Raw genomic sequence first — 24,252 nt, 5'->3', positions numbered from 1 at the left:
AAGTAAGTTTCAGATCACTGCCTTCAAGGCAGCGTGGCTCAGTGAAGTGAATATGAGCCCTTAGATTTAGGGAGTCCTCCTGAGCATTGAAGAAGAGGATTGTGGGAAACCCCCTACCTGACACAGTGACTTGCCCAGCATCGCAGGTGCTTAGTAAGTTTGACTTTTCTTCTTGCTTCCCTCCCAGGCCAGCAATCTAGTTTCTTAGCTGAGCTCAGGGTTAGGAGCTGACACAGATTAGGAGACTGCAGGACAGAAGACTTTAATGGTGAGGGGTGGTGGGCAGTGGAGACTTTTTGGACAGCTCCAGAAATGGGCACAGGGTCCTAGGAGAGATCAGGGGGCATCAGTGTCAAAAAGGACCTTCTGGTGCCTTGTTCTCCCCTCCTCCAGAGGTCGCAGGAAGACACAGACGCTGGAGTCGCCCTGTCTCTACCACTTATTTTTTTAAGTAACAGTTTTATTGAGATATAAGTCACATACCACACAAGTTACCCATTTAAAGAGTATAATTCAATGGTTTTTTAGTATATTCTCAGAGTTGTGCAACCGTCACCACAATCAATTTTGAAATATTTTTATCCCCCCTAAAATAAACCCTGTACCATTAGCACTCACTCCCCATTTCTCCCCATCTCCCCTAGCCGCTGGCAACCACTAATCCATTTTTTATCTCAATGGATTTGCCTATTCTGGATATTTCATATAAATGGAATCATATAGTCTTTTGTGTCTGGCTTCTTTCACCTAGCATAATTTTTCCAGGTTTATTTGTGTCATAGAATGTATCAGTGCGTCATTCCTTTTTATTGCTGAATAATATTCCATTATATGGAGATACCACCTTTCATGCATCTATTTGATGGACATTTAGATTATTTTTGGCTATCAGGAATAATGATGCTATACACATTCATGTACAAGTTTTCATGTGGACACATGTTTTCTTGTCTTGGGCCTGTCTCTAGAAGTTGATGTTGGGTCATATGGTAACTCCGTGTTTAACTCTGTGAAGAACAGCAGATCATTTTCCCGGCAGTGTATGATGGTTCCCATTTCTCCATTGTTTGCCAACACTTGTTATTGTCATTGTTGTTATTATTATTGCCACCCTAGTGTGTGTGAAGTGGTATCTCATTGTGGGTTTGATTTGCATTCCTCTAATGAATAATGATATTGAGCACCTTTTTATATGCTTGCTGTCTACTTGTATATCTTTTTTGGATACATGTCTATTCAAATCCTTTGCATGTTTAAAATTTGGGTTGTCTTTTTATTATGGAGTTGTAAGAGTTTTTCATATGTTCTAGATACAATCCCTTCACCAGATACATGATTTGCAAATATTTTTCTCCTATCCTCTGGGTTGTCTTTCACTTTCTTGATGGTGTCCGTGGAAGCACAAGTTTAAAATTTTGACCTATCACTTATTAACTATTAGACCTTTAACAAATCAGTCTGCTTCTCTGAGCATTTCTTCATCTATGAAGTGAGCATAATGATGTCTCCCAGGGATGGGATGGGAATAGAGGGAGATGAAGCATGTAAAGCTTAGATCACAGGGCTTGGTCAGACTTAGACAGAACCTACACTCTGCTGAGTATCTCAGAGCGGGAAGGGAATGTCTCTGAGGCTCCAAGTCATGGGTGGCCCACAGGCCTCCCCACGCCTCTCTCCCCCATTACTTTCCCTCTCTATGTGTTTATGGTCTCTAGCCACCCAAAGAGGAGCTCCTTGAGGGCAGAGACCTATCAACTAGGCTAATTGCTGCAGCCTCAGTGCTGGCACAGCCCTAGACCCATAGAGAGTGCTCATCAAATATGTGATGGATGAATGAATGGGAGATAGAATTCCTTGCCCAATGTCATACAGATATTGAATGAGAAAGCTGAGACTTATGACTCCCTGGCCAGGATATACCTGATGATGCCTGTCTCAGGTAGCTAAGGTTGCCATAACAAGACCACACACTGGTGGCTTATACTACAAACATGTATTTCTCAGTCCTGGAGGCTGGTAAGTCCAAGATCAAGGCGCCTGCAGATTCAATGTCTGGTGAAGACCCTTTTCCTGGTTTGCCATGAGCCGCTTTCTTGCTGTACCCTCATATGGTGGAGAAACAGCGGGCTCTGGTCTCTCTTTTTATAAGGGCGGGGACCCCACTCTCATGACCTCATTTCACCTAATCACCTCCCAAAGGCCCCACCTCCGAACACCATCATTTGGGGGTTAGGGCTTCAATATATGAGTTTTGGAGGGACACACACATTCAGTCCACAACCATGCCTAACTCAGTGGTATTAAGTGAACTTTGTATTTAGTGATTAATAGCTTTTTTTTTTTTAAGTGCAGCTTTGGTAAAATGTTTAACAAATCACTTCTATACATATTTTAGGCCAGATTGATACTTTCCAGCTAAAACAGCCTAGAAAAGGACAGATTTGAGACATCAGAACCACTACACTAGACATGCATATACAGATATGCTGTTCACGGAGGATTTCGATCTTCAGCAGAATTTCTGTGGAGTCTAATAAAAAAAACGTTTGCCTTCCGTCGATCTCCACTTGGATGCCCTGCAGGCACCCCAAACATAACCTTTTCAGGGCTGAACTCATCATTTCCCCCCATCTCCATTGCACCCCATTCCCACCAAGCCCTCCGTCTTCCCATTCTATGTCGCGCTCCACCAGAGCAAGACATACAGGAGGCGTCCTTGACTCTCTTCCCTCATTCCCACCCAGCCAGCACCAAGCGCTGCCAAGTATGCCTCCCTCCATGCTCTTCACCCCACTGCAGTGGCTCTGCTCCCGCTGTGGCAGCCTCCAGCTGCTCAGCTTACCTTCAGCCTGGCAGCCTCCCGACTGTCACCCACGGTGCAGCCAAGTGTCACCTCTCTGACTAAAGCCTGTTAAAACCCCATTATTTCTCGGAGCGAATTCCCAAGCAATCTCCACCTGGTTTTCTCCACTCCAGCCACACTGGGCTCCTCAGACCCAAAAGGCACACACCCATTTCAGGGCTTTTGCACTTAGTCCGGCCTAGAATGTTCTTTCCCTGGATATCACACAGCTCTTCCCACTCTTCCCAGGGTTTTTCTCCAAATACTCCCTCTTCTGATCCCACTATTTAAAATCACCACGCTCTGCCTTCTCTATTGCCCTTTTTGCTTTTTTCCCCACACCATGTGTCACTATCTCACATACTATTTGTTTCACCTGAATGACTATTTGTCTCCCCCAGCGGGACACGAGGGATCCTAGTCTGTGTTGTTCAGCGTGGCGTCCTTGGCACCTAGACCAGCACCTGGCACAGAGCGGGTGCTCTGTGCGTGTTTGTTGATGAATACAGGGCTTCCCACCGCCTGCAGGACTAAGCCCAAACTCGACCTGACCCCACCCCCCTTCCAGCGTCCCCAGTTCCAGGAACTGTAAAGGCTGGTTAAGGCCAAAGTGTGTGCAGTTCTTCCACATACAGCGTGCTCATCTTCCTTTCCTCCTTTGTTCATGCTCTCCTCCTTTCCTCTGTCACCACAGACCTGACAATTCCCACTCAACCTTCTAGACTCCAGACCCCCTCTTGGGTGTGGCCGCCTCCAAGGAGCCCACTCCGCCCTGGCTCTGTTGAATGTCCCTTTTGGGGGCTCCCACTGTACCTTTCCCTTGCCATATTATTGAAATTATCTTCTTCACTAAACCTTAATCTCCTTGGCAACAGGGATAGGGTCTCTGGTATCCCCAACCGCCTCTCCAAAACAGAGTGTCTGACGCTCAGAAGGAGCACCATGAATGTGCTCTGGGCCTGCAGGAAAAAGGATTTGGGCTTCAGAGGCACAGCTGGGAATCAAGCTGGTGGGGAGAAAACCTGATTTCCTCAGGGTACAAGCAATAATGAAAGCCAAAAATGTGAGCTTATTCTGCTTCTTCCCAGGGGCTTCAGCTGGGCAGACTTGTTTTCTGTATTTTATGATAAAATACACTGTCGTGGTTAAGAGCATGTACTTGGAGTCAGACCCCTGGGTCGCATTCTAGACTCTACCATGTTCCTAGCTGTGTGACCTTGGGCAAGTTACATAACCATTCTCTGCCAGTTTCCTCATCTGGACCTTGAAATAATAGTAGCAGTACCTACCTTATTGCATTGCCATGAGGATTAAATGAATTACTGCATGTAAAAAGTTTAGAACTGAGTCTGGCACTTAGTAATAACTATATAGGTATTAACTAATATGATTTAAATTGCCTTTCAAAATAAGTTTAAAAAGTGAGTCAACATAAAGAACTGTTTGGTAAAGGATCAGATAAGAAAAAGGTGGGTCAAACACAGAAATCATAAGGCTAAGAGGGCTGTAGGCTTAGCGAGTCAGAAACACCTGGGCTCAAATCCGGTTCTTGCCGGCACCTGTATGCCTTTGGCACTTGGCTTCTCTGCCTGTCTCAGATTCCCAGAGTGGCCAGATCACCAAAAGCCAATCGGCTTGTTCAGCAGCTCGATGACCAATTGGCAGAATTACCAACTGTTTTTTTTATTTTTATCAAGTTGTAGTTTTACCTCTGGCCTTGCCCTTGACATTTTGTAAGCAAACAAGCATTCCTTGTCAACCAACACTTCTGCCACTTCTACTGCTCCTGCCCCAGCAACTGCTCAGTCCCTGATCCAACATGTCCCACTACTCCTACCCCCAGCCTCACTACTGTCTTTGTCCCCATCTCTGCCCCTCCTCTACTTAAAAAAATATACAAATAGGGTCAGCCAGGCCCTTTCTGGGGGTTCATGGTGCCAAACTATTTTCATAATACTGCCAAGACAATATTTGCCTGTTCTACCCTCACTCTCTCCCGAGTAGAGTGTTTTTCAGGGGCTACATGGCCTCTGATATTGCAATGGATGTATGCAGAAACAGGTAATTCAGCTGTCTCCTACGAGGCCAGACATTAAAGAGATTTGCAAAAGAGTAAAACAGTTACACTTTACTACATTTTTTTGTTTTGTTTTGAAAGTTGTTTTTTTTAAACTTTTTATTTATTTCAAGTGTGTTTCTCTAGGCCCCATCAGCTCCAAGTTAAGCAGTTGCCTCTTTCCAGTTGTGGAGGACACAGCTCACAGTGGCCCATGCAGGAATCGAACCAGCAACCTTGGTGTCATGAGCACCGTGCTGTAACCAACTGAGCCAACTGGCTGCCCCTGAAAGTTATTTTTCATAAAAATATATTATTTTGGTTAGCGTATAGTGGGATTAATGTTACTTTAAATAACTAATAAGTGTATTCTAAATATGCAAATGAATGAGCCATCCCCTTTAAAGTTGTAGCAAACAGGGAAGATATTGGGCTTTTATGAACTTGGGCTCTGCTCCAGCCAATCATCCCAGACCAGATTTAAAGCATTGTCTGACAGCCTCTGGATCTAGGGCAGGCACAAAACTAAAACTCCACACAAATCCTCAGTAATTTAGAGAATCAATTTTCATCCAGTTATCCTAGAGGCCCATTGCCCCAAAGGGAGGTAACAGTGCCTTCTCTTTCTTTGCAAGACTGTTGTAAGGATTAAGTGAAATAATATCCTTAAAGCACCTGAGCTCAGTGACACTTGGCAAACAGTTGGTTCTCAATACAACTGAGTCTGCAGGGGTGGAACCAGGAGCCTCTGGCTGCCTGGAGATGTGGGGACACCGTCCCAAAGAGCAGTTTCCAGGCTCTCGGCCTCATGTGGAAAGGTGCTGGCTCAGGTAGTAGATGGCTATCCGCTGTGGCTGGTTGGCCATCAGATGCTACCTGGTTAGCCATTAGCTACTAATATAACTGCCGTGGCTACGCTGGTGGGTTGGTTGACAGAGAAGTGGATGGTGGATGGCGGATGGCGGATGGCGGATCGTGTGGCTCCTGCTTCCTGTGTCTCCAGCCCAGCCGCCAGCGAGAATACAGTGGTATGACTCCCCTATCTATGGCTTCGTGGGTGCTCCTTTTTGGCCTCACCATATCCTGAATTCTTGTGGGAGAGCGGGACCAGAGTCCCCACATGACAGGAGGCTTGGCATGGAGCAGGGCCACCACTGCAGCCAGACCCCCAGGGCACAGGAGTTGAAGTCCCCAGACCGGTTTAAGTCGTGGCTCCACCACTTCAGAGGCAAGTTACATTCTACTGATTCTTAACTGAATGAACGTGAAAAGCACTTTGTAATCAGGAAAATACAGATGAACAGTAGTTATCACTCTGATGGCATTCCCCAAACCCATATAAACAGGATCGGTGATGGGGGATTGCCCAGCCATGGGTTTAAGTCTGGAACTTGGGGAAAACTGGTCCCAGGATTAGTTTATTACGCAACGTGCTTTGGAAAATGCTGCACCAAGCTTCCTGTCTTAGTCCTTCTGGGTGTGTTTGCTTTTTGAAGGGGCTGATGCTGTAGCACATTGGTTAGCAAACTATACCGCCTGAGGCCAAATCTGGCTGGCTGCCTGATTTGGACATAAAGTTTTATGGGAACACAGCCCTGCCCATTTACTTACGTATTATCTATAATTGCTCTCACATGATGGAAGTCAAGTTGCGCCTTGGGACAGAGACCATATTGCTCACAAAGACCAAAATATTTTACTATTTTTTTACAGAAAAAGTTTGCCTACCCCTGCTACAGCGTCTCTCACCTGGGTTATGTGTGACTTCTGGAGAATGCAGCAGTATGCCTGGAAAGAAACCATAATATAAATGCTAAATGTAGCATATCTTTCCAGAGGGCCAGTTTAATTCAAAGATAAGTAATTTCAGGCATCATTTTTATATTAAAACAAGTATGACATATTACGGAGTCGAATGCAAATTTTGCATGAATTTCAAAAATAAAAGACTTTTAAAGAAATTTCTCTCATGCCTTTTTTTTCCCCAAAGATTTTATTGGGAAAGGGAAACAGGACTTTATTGGGAAACAGTGTGTACTTGCGGGACTTTTCCAAGTCAAGTTGTTGTTCTTCCAATCTTAGTTGTGGAGGGCGCAGCTCAGCCCCAGGTCCAGTTGTCGCCGCTAGTTGCAGGGGTCGCAGCCCACCATCCCCTGTGGGAATTGAGGAGTCAAACTGGCAACCTTGTGGTTGAGAGGATGAGCTCCAACCAACTGAGCCATCTGGCCACCCGGGAGCTGAGCGGCAGCTCATTGACTTCATTCTAGTTGCGGAGGGCGCAGCTCGCTGGCCCATGTGGGAATCGAACTGGCAGCCCTGTTGCCCCAGAGCTCACGCTCTAACCAACTGAGCCACCCGTCTGCCCTCTCATGCGTTTTAGACCAGCACTGCTTCCCTATACTCCCTGCCCGCCCCCCAAGCCCTCAGACCTGATAGAGATGCTCGTTATGTTCCTCCATTCTAAGAAGTACTTGGGTGAAAAAGCTTGGAAAATGCTGTTTTATTGGAAAAACCAAAGTAGAAGTTTATATGCCAGCAAATGGTGAATGGAGGAGATGTGAAGTGTTCACATTACCTGTGCAGCAGGTGAGGCAGGCCAGGTTTAAGAGCTCTCTTACCATAGCTCCCAGAATCAGTACACCAAGAAGACACATGTACGCTTCTGGGTCAGAAAGACCTACGCTTCAGTCCTGCCTCACCAACTTACTACCTTTATGACCCTGGGTAAGTTACTTTACTTACCTGAGCTTTCATTTCCTCAGCTGTAAAATGGAGATTAAAACACATAACCTCATAGGTGGTGAGGAGTCCAAGAAATCATGCAGGGAAAGTGTTCTGCCCAAGATAATGACTAACGTGTTAGCTAAATTTCCTGAATACACAAAGAGCACTGAAAAACCAAGAAAACAAAATAGTCAAACCAACTGAAAAGTGGGCAAAAGGCCTGGGCATTTTACAGAAAAGGAAACATAGCTTTTAAACATGTGAAAGGTAGGCTCACAGCAAAATTGAGAGAGAAAAAAATAAACATGTGAAAGATGCGACTTCACTCATAAATGAGAACACAACTCAAATAAGATACCAATTTTCACCTACTAGGAGATAAAGATTAAAAATGTGGTAACATTATTATTGAGAATGGGCAAAGAAGTATAGTTATCCAATGTAGATGACAACGCAAATTGTTACAACCTTTGTGGAGGGTAACCAGTAATATCTATCAAAATTACAAATGCTTATGCTAGGACATAATTCCACTTCCAGGAATTTAAACTATAGAAATAGTTGCAATCCTAAATAGATGAACAAGGACATTTTTAGAGTGTTGATTTTGTTTGTAAATGTCCAATAATAAGGGACTGGTTAAATAAAAATACTCGGTGTAATATTATATAGCTATCAAAAAGCATAAGGCAGCACTATGTGTATTGACATGGAATGAGCTCAAGGCATGCTACGTGAAAAAAGCAGCAAAACAGAGGTACAGCATGTTACCATTGGTATGGTTATAAACGTATGCATAGATCATACATACATATATATGCTCATATGCATTGGCTATCTCTGAACTAGTTTATACAAGGTCTTACACAATCTAACCTGCCCCTTGGCACCTTGTCACGAACCCTCTGGCTCATGTCTCCCCCTCGCTCTGCTCCACCTACACTGGCCCCCTTGCTTTTCTGACAGCCCAGGCATCCGGTTAATTTAGAACTTTGAAATGGCTGTCAGGAAAGTTGTCGTCTCAGATGTCCCCGGGCCTCACTTCTTCCCCTCCTTCAAGCCTTTGGTCAAACCTTACCTTTCCAGTGAGGCCTACACTGACTGACCTAAGTAAAACTATGTCCCTCGCCCTTTGTTTCCTCTTACCCTACTCTACTTGTTCTTTTTTCCACAGTACTTATCACCTTCTAACATTCTATTAGTCAATGTTCTTAGGTACTACGTTTATTGTTTATTGTTTGTTTCCCCCCAGTAGAATGTAAACTCCACAAAGGATAGAGGTCTTTGTTTTGTTCGTGAGATAGACCAGCCATAAACTACCTAGTAGGTACTCAACAATTATTTGCTGAATACGGGAAAGATACACAAGAAGCTGGTAACAGTTGTTACCCCCAGGAAGGGGAACTGAGATACTGGAGGTAGGGTTAGAAAGAAGACTTACTTTTCAGTACATACCCTTGCGTGCTTTGGACCATGTGCTTGTATTAATTGGTAAAAATTTAATAAAAATTTTTAGCTCTATCAATAGTATGCTAGAACTGGAAGAAGTGACAACCTGGACCCAAACCCTTCATTTGACATATGATGGCCCAGGTGCAGAACAGATAAGTAATTGGCCCAGGGTCACACAGCCAGGATTTAAACCCACATCTACTACTCCAGAGCCCTCGCTGTTAACCATTATGCCACAGAGCCTATCAGCCGCTTTAATGTAGCGTAATAGAAATGCCAAGGTATTCCAAAGGTGATGGTGTGCCTCTGTCTGATATTTCCCACTATAATAAACTCCAAGGGATGGTCTCAGTTCTTTTGATATATGAGATTTTGACTGTATTGTGCTTAGCTTGACATAAATGGGAATACTGGGCTTGGGGGTTCTTTTATGAGAATTTCATTGTCAAAATAAAGTGTTAATCTCAGTCCCTTGGTAGTTGGAAGCACAGTGATCTGAAGTGTACACTCCCAGTTATTTCTTCTTCCAAAGCAATCAAGAGATCTGGATGAGCTGCTGGGTGTTGGAGGGTGAGGGAGGGATGTGAGGACACTTGGCCTGGTCAGAGGGTAAGGGGACTATTCCCAGGGGCTATTAAAGGCTGGCTGCTGAGCCTCTTGAACACCACTGACTGCTGGGAAGCCTTCTGGGCCCGGACCAGGTGGCGTGCCCGTCGCCGCTGCTGCAGCCAGTACAGCATCTCCACTTTGTCGCGCTTCATCTTGTCCAGGTAGCGCCGCCCCTTGAAGGTCACTGGATCGCTGAAGATTAACTCAATCTCCTCCAGAAGTGAAGCCAAAGGAGCCTCCATTAGACTAAGCTTCTTGTGTAGATGGTTGCGGATTTGATTCTCTTCCAGGAAGCGACTCAGACCCATGCCAGTCTTTTGGAAGAAACGGTTGGGGTCAGAGGCCTGTCGCTCGAACCACTCCAGTTTCCCCAGCAACATCTCCCTAAGCTGAATGGGCTGCAGGGCCCTCTCCCAGGCACTCACCAATGAAGGTAGCTGCCTCAGACGGGCATTGGAGCTGTACTTGATGGCCATGTCCAGCCGGTCCTTGTGGGGGACCTCAAGCATGGACCACAACCGCTCCAGACGCTTCTGCAGGCTCTGGATTTTGTGGGGTTCTTCCAGGAGGTTGGTCCCTTTAGTTTCTAGCCTGTGCTCCAGTACCGTGTTCCAATCCCACTCTCCTGGCACAAAGTCTGGCTCTTCATCTTCTAGCAAGGGAGGTGGGTGCTGAATCTTTAAGGACTCTCTGACGGGGGCCACGATCTCCACAGGAACCTCCTCTTCAAACATTTGGAAGATGACATGGAGGAAATCTGTCTCCTGGTTGGTGAGGTATTTGAAGTAGTCCTCCACGGACAAGGAGGTCTTCCCCCACTTCGTCCACAAGGCCTTACTTGCCTTCCTCTCCCAGCCTTTGCTTGTTTGGGGTGATGCGAGCGAAGGTGTTCTATCCATGTTGGACTGCAAAGTGTTTGCTCTCTGGGTATAAAGTCCAACCAGCTTGGGGTTGATGACACAATACTGTTTTTCTTGACGTAGAAAGGCTGAGGTCAGGAACTTCGACCAATCTTTATTGGCTGCACGCTCAATCATGGGTCCCTGGTCAAAAGAGAAGTGGTCAAGAGAGACACGGCTCATCAACTCCTTGTAGACTTCCCTGATGCTATTACCGACAAAGTGATCAATATCCATGTCCTCGATAAGTTTGGATTCCAGTTCACCAGTCAGGTGGTTGTATAGGACTTCGGTCCCCTCAATGTGGACGGAATCCAAAAACTTTCTCTCAGAGACCTGTACACTAGCTGCCTGGACCACCACCTGATTTCTTAGCTTCAAAGTAACAGTCACTGGCTGTGGATAAAGTGGAAGGGGTTGGGGGGACTTGGGGCCCCACTGTCCAGAGGTTTCTTGTTCCTCCTTTAGCATTCTCTGCAGCTCTTCCATGCGATGTGTTGCAGGTGGGCAGTGGGTCAGGGCCCCCAGGAGCAGGGGCAGGCTTGAGTCCAGCAATGAGTAGCGAGTCCACTCCAATTTCATGTTCTTCACTATCTGCTTCAGGTCCTCAGCTACTGTGTTCCCTGCCACCTCTGGTTTGCTTTCTGTAACCAGGACCAGCGGGGTTAAGGGACGAGGCTGGAGTGGAGGAAGGCCCAACTCATCTGCTAGCTTCCAGCCCTCACGCAGAGAGGGCATGGACTGGCCCTTCTGGAGATGGGAGTAGAGAGACAAATGCGGGGTGGGGGAAGACTCGCTGGTGGGAGCCACAGAGTATCTGGGCAGTGACATAATCTGTGAGGAACTGAAGCTGCTTTCTTCCTTCCTTTGCATGGCGGGCAGCCAGAGGAGAGGCTTTCTCCTCTTCAGGTGCGGGATGGATTTCAATTCCTTCACTGGATCCGGTTCAGGCTCACTGAAAAATTCTGGGGGGCGGCTGAGTTGGATGAGGTAGTTCAGATTGAGGGTGCAGCCTGACCCTTGGGCAAAGTCGATGCTGTGAGGCCATGGTTTAAAAGCCCCTGGGGGCCCGAAGGAGCGCAGTTTGTATATGCTGTCCTGGGTCTGCTCTACCTTCAGTAGGGCGCGGAAGTCGGAGAGCAAGCCACGGTAGACCTTGGGGCTGGTGAGGAAGACTGTGCAGTCCCTGGCGAGGCTGGCGGCCAAACGAGTGAGCGTGGCTGATTCTGTGAAGACATCTGAGGAGGTCGACATGGTCTTCAGCAGGTGCAGGTAGCGTAAGAAGAGGTGCTCACAGCTGAGCAGGACGTAGACCAGGAGCCGCTTTCGCAGCCTCTGGTTGTCCAAGTGGCTCAAACTGGGTTCAGCGGGAGGCTCCCGCCAGCTGCACTTCAGCTCGTTCAGGATGACCTCTGTGAAACGGAGTCGGCCCTCGGGAGGCATCCGCTCTGCCAGCCCGCTGAGGGCCAGCCGCTTGGCCACCTGGTGGCACAGTGATGCCACGGTCAGCCGCGAGACGGGCAAGGGCAGTAGCATAGGGACCTCCTGCGGGAGGGGCTTCTGAGACTCTGGGCGTGTCGCCCTGCGTGGGAAGAGCGACAGCGGACGCAGCAACTCGTGGTAAAACTGCTGGAGCTCGGGTTCAGGTTTAAAGGGCTCCATCTTACCGCTGGCAGCGCGGATCATGGGCGCAGACGCGGCGACGCTGTTACTAAGGCAACCAGGGGCCGGACGGCCCGAGTGCGCTTGCGCGTCCGGTGCTCACTACTCCTTGGACGTTGGAGGTGGAAACAGGGCCTTGAATGCGCGCGCACCAGGAGGCGGGGCAAAGTCTGGCTTCCGAGGCTCCCCCTCCTCGCGACCCCGCTCGCGTTTCTGCTACAGAACTCCAGCAATTCAGGTCTTCAGGCCAGTGACTGGGTCTCAGATGGCATCGGACTCGGGGGACCGTGAGACCGCCTGCACGGTGAGGGTCGAAGCCTCGTGTGGGAGCCTCGCCGGGCAGAGAGACTCAGCCCCTGGGGGTGATCGTTAACTCGGGAAGGGGAGGAAAGAAGCGGGCACCAGGGGCGCGGCCGGGAGCCCCAGCGTGACACGGGTGCTAGAGTAGCAGGGTCCTTGGCGTTAATATAGGAGGGTGTCAATCCTGATCTTGATTGATAATGAAGAAGACACTTCAGGAAGCGTCACGTGGGGCGTTTCCCCATCCGTTTGGGGTGGTCCTAGGAGAGGTAGTGAAACCGGATCACGCAAGACGAGTCCCCAGCTCTCATCCGCGGGGTCCCTGCCGCCCTTGCAGCTGGAGTTCGCTGTGCAGATGACCTGTCAGAGCTGTGTGGACGCAGTGCGCAAGTCCCTGCAAGGGGTAGCAGGTAAGAGCCAGACAAATTTTCTGTGGACAGTCCGGAGGCCTCTGGGAGAGGCAGGCAAATCTCTTAAACCAACCCTACTCCCATGTTGCAGAAATTGAAACCCAGAGAGAGGAAGGGATATTCTCAGAATCTTACACAAAGACCCAGAGACAGAGGCTGGAGTACAGGTCTCAAGCCTGCCCTACCGGCAACTGTCTGTCCTAGCGTCTTAAAAGTTCAGACGCCTGGAGAGTGAGGAGCTAGGCTGAGTATAGCCCCACCTACAGGGTGGAGATCCCTTGAAAACAGGCTGTTCTTACTTGGGAAACAGCATAATCTCGGCAAAGCAAAGGGCAGCGCTGGCCATGTTCCATCGTAGGCAGCTCCTGACTCTTACAAGCCAGCTAGCTAGCAGGTCTGGAGATGACCTGGCACAATTGGAAAGATCTGAGAAGGCGGAGCCACCAGCATGGCACTGGGAACTGCCTTCCTTTTGATTCTGTTAAATGTGCGTTCATCCAGTTCATTCAGCAGGTATGGACCAGATACTGGGGGCATTTTAGGAAGAACGCTTCACAAATGTTCCAGGCGCAGCCCCTGCCTCAGGTAAATATGAGCACACAAGCATTGCTCATGGAAGAGCAGTTCTGGTAGGAGATGAGATGAGATGAGATGGCTTCTGAAGCTGGGACAGTGGTGGCACTCAGCTCTGTATAAGGCAGCAGTGTGTCATAGTTGTTAGGGGTATGTGCTCTCGAGTTAGACTGGGTTCAGATCTCCTCTTTGCCACTCAATGGCACTGAGATCTCATGCATCTTACTTTTGGTGCCTCTGTTTCTTCAGTGTTTAAACCGGCATGATAGTAGAAGCTATTCAAGAAGAGTGACGTGAAGAGTAAATGAGTTAATTAGCACTTTAGAAAAGTCTTTGGCATATCGTGAGAGCCCACTAAATCTTAGAGCATGAGAGGAGGGGTTACAGATGGTCATCTGGCTGGGCGGAGGCAATAGGGGCCAGATCTCAAAGCTGGATTTGCTATGTGTTTTGGGATTTGGGCGAGGGTCTAAGGAGATTGTCCATTCCACGGACAGTGGAGTGTTCTGACCAAAGCTTTTTGAGGATGTTGGGCACTTCACTACCGGTAAAAAAAGTTCTTGCTGGGAGAGCAAACAGCTGAACACTGCAGGTGGTTAGCCCACAGCAGGTTTCTTAGGCTCAGAAAAAGACTCCTGGTGATTATGTTTTTGATGTAGGTGACTGGAAACAGCTTGGCTTTTTCATGGATTGAGCAGGGAAGTTGTAGTTTCCCAGAATGAAGAGAGAGAGGAAGGGAGGAGGGAGAGAAGGAAAGAGAGAAAGAGAGAAAGAGAGAGAGAGAGAGAGAGAGAGAGAGAGAGAGAGAGAGAGAGAGATTTGCCTTCTTCAGGAGGCCCTGGGCTTTGGGAAAGAGCTCTGCTCTCCTTGTAGGTTTAAGTGGGAGGAGCTTCCTTCCAGCCCAAGATTCACTTCCTTGAACTCTTATCACACACTCTGGGGTTCACTTTGGCCTTATCTTTTCTCCCTCACTGGGCTCTGAGCTAAACAAGGGCTGGCCTGGCCACACTGGGGTTCAGCAGCCAAACTGCCCTGCTGCTTAGCTGGAGAGCCAGCCTCTTCTTGGTTCAGATTCAGGTCCAGAATTCCGGAAGTGCATAGTTACAAAGAGCTTCTCACTTGGAGCCTCCCGCTTCAGGAGCAGAGAATCAGCTCTTCTTAGGAGACCTCAGATCAGGAACCCGCCTGCACTGAAGCCAACACATCATCAAGTTTTGTCTGCTGTATGTCCAAAACATACTCAGAATCTAGCTTCTCTTTTTCCATACTTGGGCCTTCACACCAATCCAAGCCACCTCATCTCTCCCTGACCCACACAAGAACCTCATCTTTGGGCTCCCTGTTGCGCCCTCTAATAGCTTTTCCATATAAAAGCGAGAGTGATTTTTAAAATCATATATTAGATGATGGGGATGCCTTGCTTAAAGTACTCTAGAAGTAATAATGTTTGAGAGCTTCCCATGGGCCACACACTGTTCTAAATGTTGGGAGTCTCACGGGGCAGAGAGCCTCACGGGTCAGAGAGGTCTTGAATATGAAATATTCAAGAAATAACTCATTTAGATCTTCAATAACCCTCTGAAGTAGATATTATAGTATTACTATCTCCATTTGCAGATGAAGAAACTGAACAGAAGACTCAATAGAAAGGTTGAGTAACTTGTCTAAGGTCACACAGCTGGTATGTGGCAGACTCAGGATTTCAACTCCAGAGCTTACATTCTCTATCACTGTCCACTATGGCCTCTCCAAAATTCAAATCCAGATTTTTTCCTGTTTTCTACAAGGCTTTGCTTGATTGGTCTCCATATCTTACTATTCTCTTTATTCCCAGCTTCAACCACACTGGCCTTTACTAAAACGCATCAATGTTGTTCCTGCCTCAGGGTCTTTGCCCCTTCTGTTCCTTCTGCTGGAATGCCCTTCCCTGACTACCTTCAGGCCTTTGCTTAAAGGCTCCGAGAGACCTTCCTTGACCAGTCTGCCTGAGTGGCTCATCCCCCGGTTGTTCCCATTTCATTGATCACACTGTTCACTGTCTGAGTCTCTCTCCTGCATGTAGTTGCTATCTGAGTCCTTGTACTTGAATGTGTGCTGCTTCACAGGGTAGAGACACCGCCTGACTTGTGCCCTGCTATATCCCCACTGCCTGGAATGTGGCACATGCTTAGCATACATTTGTTAAATGAATGAATAATCGAATGAATAAGTGAAACCTCTTGCACTGCATGGTTATCTGAGCCCTGGGAACCTCAGTCTGTCTTTTGGGGTCCAACCCTACTTCCCTGGGGCAAGAGGCCCAAACATCAGCCTTGGGGTTGGACAGGCTGCCTTCCAAGCTTTGTGACCTCAAGCCAGTTGTGTAACCCTCTAGCCTTATTTCCTCACCTGCCAGATGAGGGCATGGTCACTCCCTTGGTGTGTAAAGCAGAGCACCCAGCTCTTGGCATACCCTGCAGGCTCAGGCCACAAGAGTTCCCTGCCATCCTCCCCACACCCCCTTTGCATCAAGAGGTACCTCTAGGTGGACCCAGAACTCCAAGGCTTCACAGGCTGCCTAGTGGCCCAGGATGTGACGTTGTTGAAGTGAGAGACCGTTTGGTTTTTTGGAGGGTTTTCTTCTCACAGAATTGCCCTGTACTTGCAGGGGAGGAAATGGGTTTGTCTGATCTCTTACACATTCTGCCGGGCTCAGTGTCATGGATGATGCAGGGGATATGCAGAAGCAAGCCCTTGAAACCTTTCTCACCAACCACAGGCCAAATATTCCTGTCTCTCAGGTGCTGCCTCCTCCCAGTAGCGTTTCCCAGTTTTGCCAACTTTGCACAGGAAGTAATCTGAACAGCAGAGGTACCTTGTCTGTGCCCTGGGAGTTACTCTCTCCTCTGCTGGTGGTTAACCCGAGTGTATTCTGAGTTCTCCCACAGCCTGTGTGCTCCCTGAGGACCAGCGCTTTCCCTGACCCTGCCCTCCTCCGTGCCAAGCACACATTTGTTGAAAGAATGTGGAGGAGGGAAAAAGGATGAGGCAAGATCAAAGGTTTCACAGAGCACTAGCTCCAAGCCGTGTGAAATGCCTCATTTAATCTGTGTCTCCTGGGCCTCCCATGCCCCGCTGCCCTTTACCCTGCAGAGAAACAAACCCACGCACAATGCTTGGAAGCCCCACCCCCATCTGACAGCAGTAGTTACAGCCCCCTGCCCCTCCCTTGTGTACTGGCTGAGGATTCAAGAGTTCTCTTACAAGGCTCGGGCACCCCAAATATCTGAATGAAGGGGAAGCCCCTTCTCTTCCTTCTTTGAGTTGGCTCTAATTCCTCAAAGCTGAGCATGTGTCAGAATCATCACGTGGTTTCGGTACACACGTGACTTTAGGCATTTGGGGGGCAACTGAGACCCACTGACTTTTTTTTTTTTTTGGAATAAGTGACAAACATATTTCTTTTTATTGTTATTAAAGTTTTTCCCAATGTCGTTCAGTAACTGAAGCATTCTAATTTAGCTTTATTTTATTCCACTGTTGGACACAGTCTGAGCCCTACACACTCCCTTCCCTTTCACCTCAAAGGGAGCTCCTTTGTATGTAGCCACACAGAGACCCACTGACTTTTGAACCTGAGCCTTGTGGAGCACACAGAGCCCCTGCCCTCACAGAGGATTGTAATCAGTGCAGTGTGAGTTATGTGGGGAAGTGGGAACTGCTACAGGGGGGGAGAGGAGGGGGTCCCAGCCCAGCCTGGAGCCTGGGGGGCTGCTTCTCGGGGTGAGCAGCATCTAGGTGAAGTGCTCAGGCTCCGGAGTTAGGCTGCCGGGCATGAATCCGTTCCACATTTTACTACAATGTGACTTTGAGCAAGTTTCTTAATTTCTCTGTGCCTCAGTTTTCTTGCCTGTTACATGGGGTTAATAGTACCCAACTCACAAGGTTACCTGAGTATGGAATTAGTTGCTACAGGTAAAGTACGAAAAAGCCCACAGTGCATGCCCGGTAAATGTTAGCTGTCATAATGATGGCGATAGTCCCCTTTATGTTATTGAGATATATTTCATATACCATAAAGTTCACACATCTAAAGTGTGCAGTTCAGTGGTTTTTAGTATGTTCAGAGTTGTATAACCATCATCACGATCAATTTTATATTTCTTCACTTTATGAAGAAATTGTATACTTTAGCTGGATACAAGTCCCCTATTCCCCTACCCCCTAATCTACGTTGTGTCTCTATAGATTTACCTATTCTGCACATTTCATCCAGAATGGCATCATTGAACTCATACGTGGTCTTTTGTGACTGGCTTTCCCGTAACATAATGTTTTCAAGGTTCATCCATTTTGTAGAGAGTTATCAGTACTTCATTCCTTTTTATGGCTAAATAGTGTTTCATTGTATGGAAATACCTCATTTTGTTTACCCATTCATCAGTGGATGGACCTTTGGGTTGTTTTCACCTTTGGACTATCATGAATAACACGGCTATTGATCACCCACTTTCATAAAAACATTTTCTAAAGAATTATCTATGCTTAAAAAGTTATACATAATGCCTGGCATATAATAAGGACTCACAACAGTCCTGGGGGTGAAGTGACATTATCCCCACTTTATTTATAAACAAACAGACTCAGAGAGGTTAAGGGCCTTCCCCAGCTGGCAAGCAGCTTCCGAACCTACCTCCAGCCATGGGCAGGTTGGTAAAGATGGGGGTGGGGAGTCACCGTCTGTTTCTCTCTTCCCTGTTCCCAGCACAGGGTGCCAGCCCTCTGCTGCCCTCTGCCACCTCTCTCCTCCCAGGTGTCCAGAGTGTGGAGGTGCAATTGGAGAACCAAATGGTCCTGGTGCAGACCACCCTGCCCAGCCAGGAGGTGCAGGCCCTTTTAGAAGGCACGGGGCGGCAGGCAGTACTCAAGGGCATGGGCAGTGGCCTCTTGCGTGAGTAACCACTGTGACCTTGGCCTTGCCTCTCTGGGAGGGAGGTGGCCTGGGGCTGATATAAATCTAACCATGGGATTTGGGGACTTTGGGTTGGAGAAGACTTGAGGGAGGAGGGTAAAAGATCTGTGGGTCTCTCTCCATGCCCTTCCCCAGCTGATGAAGGCGTGGGGCTGGGTGTCTAATACCTTGCAGAGAATCTGGGGGCAGCAGTGGCCATTCTGGAGGGGCATGGCCCTGTGCAGGGGGTGGTGCGCTTCCTCCAGCTGACCCCTGAGCACTGCCTCATTGAGGGGACCATTGACGGCCTGGAGCCTGGACCGCACGGACTCCATGTCCATCAATTCGGGGACCTCACAAGGAACTGCAACAGGTAAGTCGTCTGTAACCTCCCCTGTAATATCCTCATCCCCTAGTTGTGCGCCTATTATGTGCAGGGGCCTGTATTCAGCCCTTGACACACACTTTCACACTGTTCCACAAAGTACCCTGTGAGGCATATGCACACGGGCCCAGTCTACAGATGATGAAACTGAGGCTCAAAGAGGTTAGATGACTTGTCAAAGGCTCCAGAGCATGTAAATAGTAGAATGGGGATTTGAACCAAAATCTGACCCTGACACTCCTGCTCATTCATAGCTATCTTATTGCCTGTGAGATGGAAGGTGACTCCTGGACATGGGAAGGGCAAGTTCCCGTGGCATGGTGTTTGTCATGGTGTTTGTCAAACAATTAGTTGTTTACTCATCTGTGTCTCCCCTGGAAGTTTATTGAGGGTAGGACCCGTGTTCGATCGTTTTAGTGACCTCAACCCAAAGCCTGGCACAGAGAGGGACTGTTTGTTGAATGAATGAGTGCATGGATGAAACAAATATAAAGTAAGAGGATGGGTCACCTGGCCTGTGAGCTGCGGTTTCACTTCCCACCTGCTACCTTTTCTTCTTAGCTGTGGGGATCACTTTAACCCTGATGGAACGTCTCATGGGGGCCCCCAGGACTCTGACCGGGTGAGTGTCCACTGGGGTGAGGCTTGGGCTGAGAGAGAGCCCAGGGTCTCAGAGGAAGGGCAGGCAGTTCTTGGCACCTCTGAGTGCGATTCCTTTTTACTGGGGTCTTTTCCCTTCATTTTGTTTCGTTTAGAAGCATTTATTTACACTTTCTGTGATCAAGGCCTGTTCCATCGGAGCTCACAGTCTGGTAGGGAGACTACTGAGTACTCCGAAGTTGCAATGACAAGAAATTATCCTGGCAGGAGGCCCTGGGAGCCCAGAGCAAGCACCTGATCCAGCCCCAGGGGCACGGGCAATAGGAGGAGCTTCCAGAAGTGACTGTGTAGAAGATGAAAGTTTTACTCAGACTAAACAGGCCGTTCCCCATCCTCCAATTCCTGGTCCTGGAGTTTTCGTTTTTCACCAGAGAATTGTTTTCCCCATTGGAGCAAGTCATGTGCTGCCTTAATGATTTTTATCTTACCTGAGTTCTGCTTGTTTTGTTTGTTACTCAGTGTTTTGATTTAAATTGACTTTTATTAAAAATTTTTTCCTTAGGTAAATTTAGTTATTTTTAGTGTTTTAATCCATCACAGAACATTTCTAAAGGAGAGAAAGTATTGTCCTGAACCCCCAGGTCCCCACTACTGGTCTTCGTCAATCACCACCTCATGGCCAGCCCTGTTTTATCTACACCCCCAGTCCTTCTCCACCGTAATTCTAAAGTAAATCAAGACCTTATTTTATGTAATTAAGGTCGATTTATTTATTTATTTTTCCTTTTTTTTTTTTAAATTAAGGTCGATTTATTTTTAACAAGAAATTTGATATTGCCACAGAGACTGGAAAACCAGTACTTCTTTTTTCTTTTCCTTTATTTTTTATTTTCTTAAGGAGGGCCCAACTCACAGTGGCCCATGCGGGGATCGAACCGGCAACCTTGGTGTTATCAGCACCACGCTCTAACCAACTGAGCTAACAGGCCACCCTGAAAACGAGTGCTTCTAGCATAATAGAAGGTTCACTGTGGAAATAAGTCAGTGCAGGCCTCAAAAGTGTTCTCGGAGTTCCTACTAGGGGCTGAGTTCCTATCTTTGTTAACATGAGGAGCAAACGTTAAGAGGTGTTAAACGCCTATTAACACCAAACAGAAACTTTGTCCTAGATTTAAGCCAGGAGGGCTGCCTCCTCCCTCGGTGATGTACTGTTTCTTAGCCCTGTCACACATTGGGTACCATCTGGTGTGTGTTCCCCCTCCTTGGGGACTCAGCCCTAGGCAGGCTCTGGGTCCTGATCCTGGGAACTGGTGACTCCTCTGTACACCCTCCCAGGACTCAGACTTCCTTGGTTTTTGTTTTCTATCTTGATGAAAGTTTGCAACCTTCTACCACAAAACAAATGAACACACAGTGTGTGTTTCTAAATTCATGTAACTGATTTGTTGGACTTTTGACAGCTCTGTCACATTTCTCATGGTCGAAAGTTTTTACTCCTTTCCCCCCAAAGTGGGAGAAGCCTTTCTGTTGAGTCCGTTGTATGGTGCCATGCTTGTGTTCAGTGTACCGGTTACTATTGCTGGGAATCCAATCACTCCAGATGTAGAGGTTAAAATAACAAGCATTTATCATCTCACAGTTTCTTTGGGTGTAGTTTAGCTGGGGCCGCGGGCTTAGGGTCTCTCACAGGCTGCAGTCAAGGTGTTGGCTGGGGCTGCAGCCAGCTCAAGGCTCGAGGTGGAAAGGACCTGCTCCCACGCTTACTCGTGTTGCTGTTGCCAGACCTCGGGGCCTCCTTGGCTGTTGGCCAGAGACATCAGTCCTTTGCCACGTGGGCAGCAGGCAACACAGCAGCTGGCTTCCCTCAGAACAAGTGAGTGAGAGAACGAGAGGGCACCCAAGACTGAAGCCACACTCTTTTTGGAACCTAATCTTGGAAGTGTCACTGGTTCTAGCCCACACTTAGCCGGAGGTGGGTGTGTGGGGGGGAAGTACACAAACGTGTGAATCCAGGGAGGTGCAGTTTCTCCCTGAGCCTTGAAAGGTGCTGAGCAGGAATTAGGCAGGTGAAGAATGGGAGAGTGGGAATGGCGGGCCCAGCAGAGGAAACACCACAGGCACAGCCCTCGAGGAGTGAATCAGCAAGGAGCATCTGGGAACTGGCAGACTCCCGTGTCTCTTATGAAGTGGAGGTTTCTGAAGGGCAAGGGACCACCTCGTGACCTGTGCCCTGGCCGGGGCCCCTCTCAGGGCTGGGAATCAGAAGGGGCTGGAGCCAGTTGCTCTACAAAGCCCTTGGTGTAGACAGAGGAAGATAGAGCAAGGGCTACAAGGCCACGGCTGCCACGATGACTGGCAAGTTCCTTGTGGATTTCAGTATCTGGTTTGGGCCAGATGGAAATGAGTTCAATGTGGGAATTTACATCCAAGCCTGGTTGTCCTTTTGCACTTCTCCTAACTGGTCTCAGCTTTGTTCCCTTCTCTCCTTGTGCCCCTCCAGTCCTTTCTCTTCTCTTGGGGTCACCAAGTCATGCCCCTGCCTGAAACCCTTCTTGGCTCCCCAGTGCTGAGGGTAGAGGACCTGCCTGGCTGCTTGGTGTGACATCAAGGCCACCCCATAGGGGAGGGACTGGAAAAACTACCTCTCCTGACCCTTTGCTGCTGCCCCCCTCAGCCCAGTCCTGAAAACATTCCCCCAGGCTCTGTCGTCACCTCCCCCTCCTTGACCTTTCTACTATAAAAGCCCCAACATGGGGCATAACAAAAAGCACCTGGCATAAGCAGCAGGTGTCTCTCTGGAAAGCAGGATAAAGCAGAAGTGGCTCTTCTTGCTGCTTATCAGACCCACCTATAGTGACGTGCTTTGTGACCACTTTGCAGCCATGCCTTGTGTACCAGCCCACATTGGCACCGGCACTTGCTTCTGCCCAAAGTGTCAGGTTGGGGACAATTTATTTGCACAGATGTGAGTCTCTGTGACTCACCAGTAAGGTCTTGTCACCAGAATACACACTCTCTATTGTACTAACTCTGTGTGTCATAATCACTCGTCTGTTCCACATCTGGCTCCCACCAAAGTACAAACCCCTTGAGGGTGGTGACCGCATATGTAACTCCCATGCCTGGCAGAGGGTGTCTGATGTAGGAGGTGCTCAGTAGATATGTTATGACATTTTTATTACCTTCAAAGGAGAAGGTGGGAAGAGCCAGCTTCTGGGGGGAGCAGGACAGGCCCTTTGCTCCTTGTGTTTTTTCTCTCTGTTCCTGGAGGCTGGATGTCAGGGAAAGGATGCTGGCTGCTTTGGCTGATCAAGAAGCCAAGCTTGGCTAACTTAAGCCCATGGAAATTGCAGACTGCCTAGCTCACAGAATCATCAGGAGGCTGGAGAACCGGGCATGGAAAGAAGCAGGAATCGGGCAGGCTTCTGAGGCTGGGATAAAAGGCTGGGCAACGGCTTCCTAGGCAGAACAGTCTGGCCCTCCGTACCTGACTTCCTTGGATGGGATCACTGGCTATTTTCAGTGTGCTGTCATTCTGCCCAGGAATTCAGTTCCAAGGAGGGAGTGTCCAATTGCCTTCCTTATGTCCGGGGCAGTCAGTCCCTTCATCCTACCTGACTGTACCCACAGGAGGACACTGGTACTTTTCGGAGGGGAATCAGCTACTGGGGAGCCGGAAGCTAGCAGCTGTGCCCTGAGTGCTCCTTCCCCTGGGTCTCATTGCAGCATCGGGGAGACCTGGGGAACGTCCACGCTGATGCTGACGGCCGAGCCATCTTTCGGATAGAGGATGAGCAGTTAAAGGTATGGTGGAAAAGAAAGTGGGGACCTTTCCTCACAGGTCCACTGTCTGAGGCCACTGTCTCCCCTCAAAGGTGTGGGATGTGATTGGCCGAAGTGTGGTCATCGATGAGGGTGAAGACGACCTGGGCCGGGGCGGCCATCCCTTATCCAAGATCACGGGGAACTCAGGAAAGAGGTGGGTAGTGTCGCCCCCCGCAGGAGGCTGTGCTCTGCCTGCCATACATGTGCAACCCTGGAGGGGCCCAGAGGTGCCCACTCATGACCACACATTCTCTGCAGGTTGGCCTGTGGCATCATTGCACGCTCCGCCGGCCTTTTCCAGAATCCCAAGGAGATCTGCTCCTGCGATGGCCTCACCATCTGGGAGGAGCGAGGCCGGCCCATCGCCGGTAATGGACGAAAGGAGCCGGCCCAGCCCCCTGCCCACCTCTGAGCACGGCCTGAGCTTTGGGTCTGTTACTGTCTTCCCACCTGCATGCTGTCCACTTCCGGTGGGAGGAGGGGGAGGCCCTGCTTGCCCAGTCCAAGAACTAAGGTTCCGGGTGTGCAGGGAGCTGTGATGCTCCCTTGGCTAATTAAAGTTATTTTCATATGAACTTTGTGTTTTGTTTGTGTCCCCATGTCCCTTAATGGGCTTAGTGAACACAGTCCCTCTGCCTCTGCCTTCCCCTTTCAGGGCCAGCTCTTAGCTTTGGAGCCAAACAAAACTGGATTCAAATCCACATATGAGGTCTGACAATTCAGTTCACAAACTCATTCTGGAAAAAGTGCTCCATACCTCACTGCTGAATATCACTATGGTCACCTTCGAAATCCTCCCCTTGGGAAGGTGTGCACCGACGCCAGTGCCTAGTCCACCCTTCAATGCAATTTTGGAACTTTTTCTGGAATGACCATCAGAGCTGTCATCATATTACCCTTGATGTCCTGAATGTCATTAAAATATCTTCCTTTCAATATTTCCTTTATCTTTGGGTAAAGAAAGCAGTCACTGGGGGCCAGATCA

At 48.5% G+C, this 24,252-nt stretch overlaps 2 protein-coding genes across 3 annotated transcripts; one reads left to right on the top strand and one right to left on the bottom strand.

Annotated features, from left to right (window-relative positions):
• Positions 1–9,708: 9,708 nt before the first annotated feature.
• On the bottom strand, positions 9,709–12,244 carry CCDC87 (coiled-coil domain containing 87; the record flags this gene model as incomplete). Its single annotated transcript, XM_081065134.1, is given in 2 exon segments — positions 9,709–9,732; positions 9,734–12,244. Coding segments are annotated over 2 exon segments (2,535 nt in total).
• On the top strand, positions 12,147–24,201 carry CCS (copper chaperone for superoxide dismutase). Of its 2 annotated transcripts, XM_081065136.1 has the most exons (9): positions 12,395–12,548; positions 12,882–12,954; positions 18,320–18,457; positions 18,653–18,830; positions 19,404–19,464; positions 23,169–23,246; positions 23,318–23,421; positions 23,526–23,697; positions 23,923–24,201. In XM_081065136.1, the coding sequence occupies exons 1-8, from the start codon at positions 12,510–12,512 to the stop codon at positions 23,677–23,679; spliced, it is 825 nt and encodes a 274-aa protein (XP_080921262.1). In that variant the 5' UTR covers positions 12,395–12,509; the 3' UTR covers positions 23,680–23,697; positions 23,923–24,201. The 2 variants fall into 2 exon arrangements, with proteins under 2 accessions (XP_080921261.1, XP_080921262.1); XM_081065135.1 differs by lacking the exon at positions 23,923–24,201 and having other exon boundaries at positions 12,147–12,548; positions 23,526–23,842.
• The last annotated feature ends 51 nt before the right edge of the window (positions 24,202–24,252 follow it).

The sequence above is a fragment of the Rhinolophus hipposideros genome (genome assembly GCF_964194185.1).
Source record: "Rhinolophus hipposideros genome assembly, chromosome: 10".
Classification (NCBI taxonomy): Eukaryota; Metazoa; Chordata; class Mammalia; order Chiroptera; family Rhinolophidae; genus Rhinolophus; species Rhinolophus hipposideros.
Note: the sequence above shows the minus strand (reverse complement) of the source record. Positions and strands in the feature narration are given on the sequence as shown.